This window comes from Bubalus kerabau, chromosome 1 (assembly GCF_029407905.1).
Source record: "Bubalus kerabau isolate K-KA32 ecotype Philippines breed swamp buffalo chromosome 1, PCC_UOA_SB_1v2, whole genome shotgun sequence".
NCBI lineage: Eukaryota > Metazoa > Chordata > Mammalia > Artiodactyla > Bovidae > Bubalus > Bubalus kerabau.
In genome coordinates, this window is record NC_073624.1 from 210,657,461 (window position 1) to 210,668,808 (window position 11,348).

Here is an 11,348-nt window from a genome sequence, read left to right on the forward strand (position 1 = left end):
TAAGAAACTTTTCACATCCATTCTTTTACACCTATGTAGTATTTTTATTTTAGTAACTTTTTTATTTCTCTTTCATTTCTTACTTTTTATTTCATTTTTGTGTATGTTGGGCTTACCTGGTGACTCAGACAGTGAAGAATCCACTGGCAATATGGAATACCTGGGTTCAATCCCTGAGTTGGGAAGATACCCTGGAGAAGGGAACAGCTACCCAGTCTAGGATTCTTGCCTGGAGAATTCAATGGACAGAGAAGGCTGGCTTGGTGTTGCAAAGAGTCAGACATGATTGAGCAACTTTCATTTCACTTCTTGTGTATGTTGGTGAATAAAAACCTACAGATAGAGTCAAGAAAAATTTACACCCTCATCTTCTATTCCATGTAGGATATATTGCAGATTCAAGGCTTGTTTATTTATTTGTTTCTTCCCCAAAAATCCAACATCAGAACATTTCCTGCTAATTCTTTTTTTCTTAGGTATAATGTCATTACTGCTGACACATCAATGGCAATACTTTTAAAGAAATATTTAAAATCCAAGAAATTGAAAATGCTTCATAAATTTAATAAGCTATTTTTCCTTCAGTGGATAAAGCCAAAATAAAAGACAATAATAAACAATTTGGATTTATTTTTAATTAAGAAAAAGATGTCTTATTCAATGTAGATCTTGAAGCAATCAAAATTGATATTCAATAGTTGAGATTGTTCCCCTGTCAGATTCAAGGATGTTTTAAGTAACATCAAATGACAGAAGATTTGAACAGTGTAACATGAATAACAACTGACTGTTTCATTGGCAGTCCTGATACATGGAATAAAATATCAGATATAAAGTGACATTCATTTTTTCCATTTGGTGTTTATTATTTCACCTTCAGAGTGTGATTGAATTAAGTAACTCATGGAAACATTTTTCCATAGAAAGTCTAATATAATAAAATACATGTGAAAGAAATATTAGTAGTTTCATTGGAATTTGAAATATTACATTTTCACTTGTCAATAACTAAATAACCGATACTAATTGTACAAGGTGGGAAAGTCTAGTATGATATATCATGTTGAATCCAAATGACATTTATTTCAAAAAATGCTCTACCATTTTTTTAATTTTATTTTTTATTTTATTTTATTGTTTTATTTTAATTGCTAAATTGTGTCTTACTCTTGTGACCCCATGGACTATAGCCCACCAGGTTTGGTCTGTGGAATTTCCTAGGCAAGAATATAGAGTGGGATGTCATTTCTTTTTCCAGAGGATCTCCCCAACCCAGGGATAGAACCTGCATCTACTGCATTGACAAACAAGTTATTTACCATTGAGCCACCAGGCCACCAGAGAAGCCAAATTTTCATATTATTAAAAGATCAATTTCTCTGCACATGTTCAAGATCTGGCCATAGATTTTTTTGTATTTGGAGCTTCGAATATTAAATAATTTCATTTAAATGTTTTGACTATGGTAAATATACATGCTATAAAATTTACTATTTTTAAGTGTACAGATCAATGACATTAAGTACATTGATAGTATTGTGCAATCATTACTGACATTACCCCAGAACATTTTTATCTTACTCAGCTGAAACTCTGTACCCACTAGTGGTCCCAATTCCATGTTCCTGGGAACCGTCATTCCACTTTCATCTCTATGAATTTGACTACTCATATGTATAGAATCCTATGGACTGTTTGTATTTATTTTACTTAGTGTATCTATAAGTTTCATCCATGTTGTAGTATTGAGAGTGTTAACAGCCTCAGTAGGGAGGCAGGATGCCCCCAATGACAGGAAGAAATAAACTGCAAGTGGAAAACATTTTCTTTTGTTTTCTGTTCTAATCCTGTGTTGCCATGGCGACACCTGATTCCATCTGGACTTAACTTTAATCTCAAACCTTGAGCTAACCATTGCATTTTTCTTATGGAAATGCTTTCTCAAGCTACATTAAGGAACTATGTATTTGCTTGGAAATCTGCCTTTCTTCAAGATCCATGTCAATTGTTTTACGATCAAGGATGACTCACCTTGTGCCAATGCTATCTCAAAATGCCTGCTGTGGGTAAGGGGCCTGGTATAACTCTCACAGTTTTGTGAGGCATTTCCTTTCTCTAACTAGCAGCTTGCTCAAGGTATATAACTCCTTGCTCAAAACTAGCAAGAGGACACCCTTTCTGTCCCCCTCTGATGTCTATGTCAGAAGCTTTCTTTATCTCTTATACTTTAATAAAATGTTATTACACAAAAAGCTCTGAGTGATCAAGCCTCATCACTAGCCCTGGATCAAATTCCTCTCCTCTGGAGGCCATGAATCCCAGCGTCATTCACAGCTCATAGCACCAACCTTTCAGTAAGTAGTACAATTTCTTTCTTTTTTAAGACTGAAATTCTTAAATAGATGTATGTGTGTGTTTTGTTGTTGTTTTTTAGTCACTCAGTTTACTCAGATTCTTCTGTGACCCCATGGACTGTAGCCCACCAAGCTCCTCTATCCATGGGATTTCCCAGTTAAGAATACTGGAGTGGGCTGCCATTACCTTCTCCAGGAGAGCTTCCCAACTCGGGGATCAAATTCACATCTTTTTGCATTGGTAGGTGGATTCTTTATCATTGAGCCACCAGGGAAGCCCATATTTATTCAAATACTCCCCCACTTTTATTTATTTTTAATATTTATTTATTTACTTTTGGCTGAGCTGATGAACTTTCTCTAGTTGTGGTTAGTGCAGGCTACTCTGTAATGGTACATGGGCTTCTCATTGCAGTGGATTCTCTTGTTGCATAGCACAGGCTCTAGTTTGTAGCAGCTGCCCCATGGCATGTTTTTCAATTAGTTTTTCTGTTGTTGTTGAGTAGTATAGTTCTTTGTCTATCCCTTATATCAATTTATGATCTGACACATATTTTTCAAGTTTTCTTTCTTTCTTTTTTTTTTTCCATTCTGTGGGTTTCTTCCTCACTGTATTGATCAAGTTCTTTCAGGAACAGAAGTTTTTAATTTTTAAAAAAGTGCAATTCATATATAAATATATATACATTGTTGTTGCACATGATTTTAGTATTATATCTGAGATAGCATAGCTAAATTTAATGTCATGAAACCCCCTCCCTCTCCCAATGTTTTACTTTTAGCTCATATTTAACACTTTGATCCATTTAAGTTAATTCTTGTGTATGATGTAAGACAATATAAGACAGTCTCAGTTTCATTAATTGGACCAGAATATCCAATTTTCCCAGCAATATTTGTTGAAAAGATATCCCCATTGACTAGCTTTATTATATATAAGATTAATATTCTTCTTATACCTTAATCTATCAGTGAATATATTTGTTGCTTCCACCTTTTAGCTTCTAGGAATAGAGGTGTATAAATACCTATTCTAAATTCTCATGAAATCCTCTCCCTCTGGCCAATGTTTTTATCTATATATATATGAATTGGACTTTTTAAAAATTAAGAGTCACATATGAAAAAGTGTGGTATTTTTTGTTCTCGGTGTTATTTTTTTGATTTGTGTCTGTTTTTATGCTAATGCTATACTCTTTATATTATCACAGTTTTGTAGTGAGTTTTAAATCAGAAACAGTTGAGTTCAATTAGTTTGTAAGATTTTTTTGCTATTCTCATGACCTTGAGATTTCATCAGAATTTTAGGATGTACTTTTTCTCTGCCTAAAACTCATGACAATTATGATAGATATTTCATTGTACCTGTTGTTTTGCTTATGGCAGTACTGACATCTTAACAATATCAGTTTCTCAGCCCAAGAGCAAACACTTTTCCATTTGCTTATCTTTTCAATTTATTTCAGCAATGCTTTCAGATTTTTATTGAAGAACTAGTCTTCTTGTTAAGTTCATCCCTAGAGATTTTATTCTTTTTCTTGATATTGGAAATGTAATTTCTTAAAGTTTTCTTAGTATCATATATTATTAGGGTACAGAAATATAACTGATTTGTATCCTACAACTTTTGCCAAATATGCTTATTAGTTTTAACAAATTTTTGGTAGACTCTACATTTTTATAACTATAAGATCATGTCATCTGTGAACTAAGATAATTTTGCTTCCTGTATTATGTCTTTTAGAAGTGACAAAAGTGGAAATCTTTGCCTTTACTCCCTCTTAAAGGAAAAGCTTTCAGTCTTCACAATTGAGTATGTTAGATGTGAGTTCTGTAACTGTGACTTCAGTTCTACCTCAGTATAATTTATTCCAATAGAGTAGAACATAATCTCTGGTTTCATAATCATTGGTTTCATAGTTCACCACTCCTGATTAACAAGGCAAATATTTTATAATATTTTGCCAATTTTCTTCTATGTATATTTTTCACCAATATGCTCTCTTCTCAGGCTTCCCTCATAGCTCAGTTGGTAAGGAATCTGTCTGCAATGCAGGAGACTGTTTCGATTCCTGGGTTGGGAAGATCCACTGGAGAAGAGATAGGCTACCCACTCCAGTGTTCTTGGGCTTCCCTTGTGGCTCAGCTGGTAAGGAATCCCCCTGCAATGTGGGAGACCTAGGTTCAATTCCTGGGTTGGGAAGATCCCCTGGAGAATAGAAAGGCTACCCACTCCAGTATTCTGGAGATGGGATTACAAAGAGTCAGACACAACTGAGCATTAAATATCAAGTACCATCTCTAGCCACAGTGGATGGAGATGTTCCTCCTCCTCATGCCACCATCTCCACCTCTTTTTCTCTTTCCCCATCCTTTCGGCATAATTACATCCCACTTTGTGTCTGGGTTGTCTAGATTGGCACATTTTTTCATCTTCTAGTATATATTGCTGAAATACAAACATATAATTTATCATAAAATCTGAATAATTTTAGTTATGCAATGTAATATATTTTAGTAATGTAAAAGTTCTCATTATTGTTATTTTCTTTGGGACATTTTTAAGATCACACATTTATAGGCAATACTGACATTTTTCAAAAGTGCTCTCCAAAAGACTTTAGAAACTTCAAGAAAAATTTTTTTCAAGACAATATTTCTATTTTATTTTTCTGTGTTCTGTTTATGCTGTTTGAATATATGTTTCATATATGCCAATACTAAAAAAAAGTGATTTTATTAGCTTCATTATTATTTTGCTATATGCATTCCCAGGAGTGAAAATATTTATAAGTATATATTGTTTGTCTTATATTAATTCTCTAATTCTCTTACCCCTTGAAAATGTCAATTTTTTTTTTATTATTTCTGTGGCCTCCAATTCTTTTAATTGTGGCAGTTTTTTTTTTCTTCCTAAATTTCCCTTGTTTTTTTTAAATCAATTATTATTATTGTTTTTATTTGCCAGAGTCACTTTTGCTAGACTATTTTATATATATCTAATGATGTTTATTTTGTGGAATGGTAATGTCTCAAACAAATCCTATTTTTTGTAATGCATTCTTTTCTATATTTCCCAGTCATTTTAATCTTACTATTTGAGTGTGTGTGAATGTGTATTTGTGTTTTTGTATGAGTGTGAGTGCACATGTGTGCATCTTCCTCTTTCATGTTGCAGACTTCTTAAAAGTCTGCTAATATTTTTATATTAAAATATTTACAACTAAAACTATATATTTTGTAGTTTCTTCACTTGCAATGTCTTTGGAAAATTTCTTTTCCCATCTCCATGAAAAAGATTTGTGAGATGCCAATTTCTCTTTTCTATTTAAGAGATTTACCACTCTTTTATCCATTTCTTGCTTCAAATTTTCTTAAACAATTTCATCTCTTATTATGGCTTATGTTGATATCCTCTCTTTTAACTATAGCTTATCTATTTTTATCATCATAACAGTTGACTTTTAATGGGAGTGATTGTAAATATATGTACTTAAATTTACACACTAAATTGGAAAAAAAACACCTTAAATATAAGAAACTAAAAGGTAAATGTTCAATGTGTAAGACAAACTTCCACTAAGCAATTTATATCATGTAATTGTCAGAACCTGATAGCTCAGTTGGTAAAAAAAATCTGCCTAAGATGCAGAGACCCCGGTTCGATTCCTAGGCTACCCACTCCAGTATTCTTGGGCTTCCCTTGGGGCTCAGCTGATAAAGAATCCACCTGCAATGCAGGAGACCTGGGTTCGATCCCCTGGTTGGGATGATTCCCTGGAGAAGGGAGAAAGGCTACCCACTCCAGTATTCTGGCCTGGAGAATTCCATGTATAGTCCATGGGGTCACAAAGAGTCGGACACAACTCATCAACTTTCACAACTGTCAGAGAAACAAGCAGACATAAAATGTCTGCTGTTTTGTATAGCTTGGACAGATTCATCAAAGCTATGAGAATTGTTGTTTTAGATATATAGGCAAAGGCTCTCTTTTAACTACATATTCAGAAACTTATTGAAGGGAGAGGAGAGTGACAGCTTTGTAGATAATATTTGACAATAAGGATTCATTATAGATTTCATGAAAGATAAATTGATTAGTACCTGATTTCAAGGAAACTTGTTTTGACATCTCAAAACAAAGTAGGCCAAGAAAGAAAAGGAGCTTCTCACCACAAGATGATAGGCTGCAACAGTTTAGAGGCAAAACCTTAGGATTTAAATATGAAAGATAAATCATTCCTTAATTATAAACAATATTTATTAATAATGGAATTATATAAAGTATGAATTTACATTAATTTTTTATGAATATATTTTGATTATGACATTTGCTTTTGATGTGACTTGCATTTGTATAGGTCAGTAAAACATACTTACCCTAATACTGTCATAGTAAATTTTTTTACAACTGTAAGAATTCTGGAAAACACTTGAGCCAAAATGTTTGTATTTTTAATTTTTAAAAAAATATTTATTTTTTAATTGAAGGATAACTGCTTTACAGAATTGTGTTGGCTTCTGCCAAACATCAACATGAATCAGCTACAGCTGATATCCCCTCCTTCTTGAACCTCCCTCCCACCTACCTCCCCATCCCAACCCTCTAGGTTGTTACAGAGCCCCTGTTTAAATCAAAAGCTAAAATTTATTTTTTTTCCCAAAAATGATAAACCAGTTCTTTATTTAAGAACTTAAAAATTTTAAATAATACATAGTTTGACTAAAATAATCCAAAATAGCTTAATGTTTTAAACTTGACTTAATCTTGTTTCTACCTTTAGGAAAAATTGTATGGATTTCCCATGGAAAATTATAATCAAACATCCACTGATTTCATCTTACTAGGGCTGTTCCCTTCTTCAAGAGTTGGCTTGTTTCTTTTTATTCTCATTGTTCTCATTTTCCTAATGGCTCTATTTGGTAACCTCTCCATGATCCTTCTCATCTTTCTGGACACCCATCTCCATACACCAATGTATTTTCTACTCAGTCAGCTCTCCCTCATGGACCTGACCTACATCTCCACCATTGTGCCGAAAATGGCCTACAATTTTCTGTATGGAAAAACGTCTATCTCTTTAATTGGGTGTGGGAGTCAGAGCTTTTTCTTCTTGACTATAGCAGGTACAGAAGGATTGCTTTTGGCCTCTATGGCTTATGATCGGTATGTGGCCATTTGCTTTCCTCTTCACTATCCCATCAAAATCACCAGAAGAGTGTGTGTGTTGATGATAATAGGATCTTGGATAATGGGCTCTATCAACTCCTGTGCCCACACCACATATGCACTCCATATCCCTTACTGCAGATCCAGGGCCATCAATCATTTCTTCTGTGATGTCCCAGCCATGTTGACTCTGGCCTGCATGGACACTTGGATCTATGAGTACACAGTGTTTGTGAGCACTACCGTTTTCCTTTTGTTGCCTTTCATCGGTATTGCACTTTCCTATGGTCGTGTTCTCCATGCTGTCTATCGCATGAACTCAGCAGAAGGGAAGAAGAAGGCCTATTCAACTTGCAGGACCCACCTCACTGTGGTGACTTTTTACTATGCACCCTTTGTTTACACTTATCTACGGCCAAGATCCCTTCGATCTCCAACAGAAGACAAGGTTCTGGCTGTCTTCTACACCATCCTGACCCCAATGTTCAATCCTATTATCTATAGCTTAAGAAATAAGGAAGTGATGGGGGCCTTGAGAAGAGTAATTCAGAGAATCTGCTTTGTGAAAATGTAGACATTTTTGCATGAGTATCAAGAGTTGCATGTAAATACATTCATCAGTATATGTTAATTAAAATATTATCTTTAAATGCAAGGCCTATAATTAAAATCTAGAGGAGCAGACTATCACTCATTGGTCTGGAAAAAAATGTATTTAGATTATTTATACTGTTTTTATCATAAGTTTTAAGTGCTTTTATTTATTGCTAAAATAAAGTTAATAAAAATTTTCTATATGATATAGTAATGAAAATGAAAACTGCCTAGTTAAAGTTTTCATTTAGCTAATAATTATCCAATTGTTAGCTAACACATTTATGATATGCCTAAAACATGTTTTTTGAATGCCTACATTTCTTGCCTGGAGAATCCCAGGGACAGGGGAGCCTGGTGGGCTGCCGTCTCTGGGGTTGCACAGAGTCGGACACGACGGAAGTGACTTAGCAGCAGCAGCAGCAGATAAAATTAAAAGTCAAAAGACTTACTTTTCTCACAGTAGAAGAATAATTACAAATTATTTATTTCTACATCAGCAAACTTCCTTTCAGAGATTAGCTAGGCTTTACCAAGGATTCTTAATTTCTTATATCACTGTGAAAGGAAAATGACAAGTTTACCTTTCTTTTAAAGTGATGCATCCTTGGGAAGTGATTTACTATCAGGTATACCTGGGGATCCTCAATAAGGACCTGAAGGTGCCAACAGAGATCAAGGAACTTGCTGTTAATTATAGGACTAGTTTGTCAGTGTTTAGTCTAGCTAGTGGATATTAGAAATATCATATAAGAAACGAATCGCCAGTCCAGGTTTGATGCAGGATACTGGATGCTTGGGGCTGGTGCACTGGGATGACCCAGAGGGATGGTATGGGGAGGGATGTGGGAGGGGTGTTCAGGATTGGGAACACGTGTACACCCGTGGCGGATTCGTGTTGATGTATGGCAAAACCAATACAATATTGTAAAGTAATTAGCCTCTAGTTAAAATGAATAAATTTAAAAAAAAAGAAATATCAAGGATGTTCTTGCCAGCATCTACAAAACTCAGAATGTACTTAGTTTACATTCTAAAGCAGTAATAACAACTTTTGTTTTAAATAGTGTCTCTCAAATGAGAATTTGTTCTCCTCTCACTGGATTCCCTATTTGTACTGAAACAGGTTGGGAAACCCAACTTTTATGAACCAATTATAGCCATTAATATTATGGCTTAAATGCTTTACTAAACAAGTCTGGCTAGTTCATACAATAAAAATCCATCAGTTCAAGTGATGGGTAAATTGTTATGACTGTCTATCAATGATCAGTGTATAAGTACTCTTTTCCTCTCAAGCATGGTAGGGAAGAGAAAGTTCAAATCCTCCATTATTTGTAGGGCATAACACAAAATTAAAATATGAGGCATCTTGTTGAGTAATCAGATAAAGGTGCAACTTTTGGTGCTCAAATATACTTTTTCCTCAATATTAATTTATTAGTTAAAAAGAATGGAGAAGGAAATGGCAACCCATTCCAGTATTCTTGCCTGGAGAATCCCATGGACAGAGGAGCCTGATAGACTACAGTCCATGGGGTCTGAAAGAGTTGAACATGACTAAACTACTGAGCAGAATTAATAAGAAGTGCAATAAAAAATACAAGGGATGTTTTGTGTCTGAATGTTGTATATATTGAAAAGAAATACTTCCTCATGTGATATCTTTATAAATTATAAGATTTCTAGGGATTCTCTTTCTTCAAATTTATTTTTATCAAAACTTGCAATTTGGAGTCTTTATTAATGTAGTAGATACTATTTTCAGTCACTGGTGATAAATATTAGGTAAAATTATATTTTGATGATTTTTATTTAATTTTTTCACTTTAAGAGATCATTGATTCATTTTGATATTTGGCAAAACTAATACAGTTATGTAAAGTTTAAAAATAAAATAAAATTTAAAAAAATAAAAAAATATATAGATTTAAAAAAAAAAAAAGAGATCATTGAGCTTACATTACTGGAACTCTTTAGGAATGTTTACAGGTTGTGAAAACATTGAGTTAAATTTCTGAAAATTTATATCAAAATATAAATTTTAGTACACTTAGATCTGATGATTCTCAAGAAGAAATTTTTTTCTAAAAAGAAATATCTTATGAATTCATTTCAAATCATCAACTTATACAGATCTATTTCATTTAAGTTTTAGTTTAATTTTAAATATGAATTTAATCACAGACATTTTAATGATTTCTCTCAAATTTGTGGTGATTTGCCAGCTTTGTGTAAGAACAGAATTGTCTTTATGTTTCAAATGCCTGCTTTTTCACTTTATCACCATATCTTCAATTACAGTGTAAATTAACTTTTTTTTATTAAGTCATTTTCTGAGACTTTATAGGAAATGAAAGTATTTTTCCCCTGTGATGTTTTAAATTATTTTAAATCTTTAAAAATTTTATTTCTATTTCTGATGTTTGGATATTTGTTTTGAAAATCCTGAAATAGTTTTTTAAAACCACATATTCTGTATTCTTTAGTGAAAACTAACAATTCCCTAGTTATGCCATATAATTAGATATGCCATATCACAATGGTCATTTGTACACTCTTCTTTTGTAATAATTTACTGAAAGAGCTCACTGCCAAGCTTTCTAACATTTCCTGATCTAATACTCATGTGAGATATATAATAGTTTTGTAAATGACACAGGGAAGGCTCTGGATGAAAACGTAAGTCAGATCCCAGTTCCATTATGGGTCATTTCTGCTGCTAGAATCCCTTCTCTCTCCTAGGCACCACTATATCACTCCCTTGGTGTCCTACAGTGCCTTGAACACTAATGTCTGTATGTACGTGGAGAAGCCAGGCCAACTGATCTCTGTGCATGCTGACTAGAGGATACATACAGTTCCTCCAGAGAGATTAAAACTGTATTGTATGCTACTGCTCGCACTGAGTATAGCTCATCTGTATGTATGTATACAGAGATAAAGCTGTTTAGAATTTCAAGAGAACATTAAACCCGACGAGGGTACTGTAAGCACAAATGCTACTTAACTCTGAGAAGATAGAATGAATGAGTACAAAGGGAATGACTTCACACAAAATGAGGAAAATGATGGGAACATCTGCTGTTTTTGTCAGTTGTTAGAAAGCTGAGCACAGAAGAATTGATGCTTCTGAACTGTGGTGTTGGGGAAGACTCTTGAGAGTCTCTTGGACTGCAAGGAGATAGAACCAGTCCATCCTAAAGGAGATCAGTCCTGGGTGTTCATTG

The 11,348-nt window shown here is 33.9% G+C and overlaps 1 protein-coding gene across 1 annotated transcript; it reads left to right on the top strand.

Annotated features, from left to right (window-relative positions):
* Positions 1-7,159: 7,159 nt before the first annotated feature.
* On the top strand, positions 7,160-8,098 carry LOC129642172 (olfactory receptor 2L2-like). Its single transcript, XM_055566731.1, has one exon. The coding sequence runs from the start codon at positions 7,160-7,162 to the stop codon at positions 8,096-8,098; it is 939 nt and encodes a 312-aa protein (XP_055422706.1).
* The last annotated feature ends 3,250 nt before the right edge of the window (positions 8,099-11,348 follow it).

Bases quoted from the DNA above. Each gene is read 5' to 3' on its own strand.
- LOC129642172 (XM_055566731.1), top strand. From the start codon at position 7,160: ATGGAAAATTATAATCAAACATCCACTGATTTCATCTTACTAGGGCTG.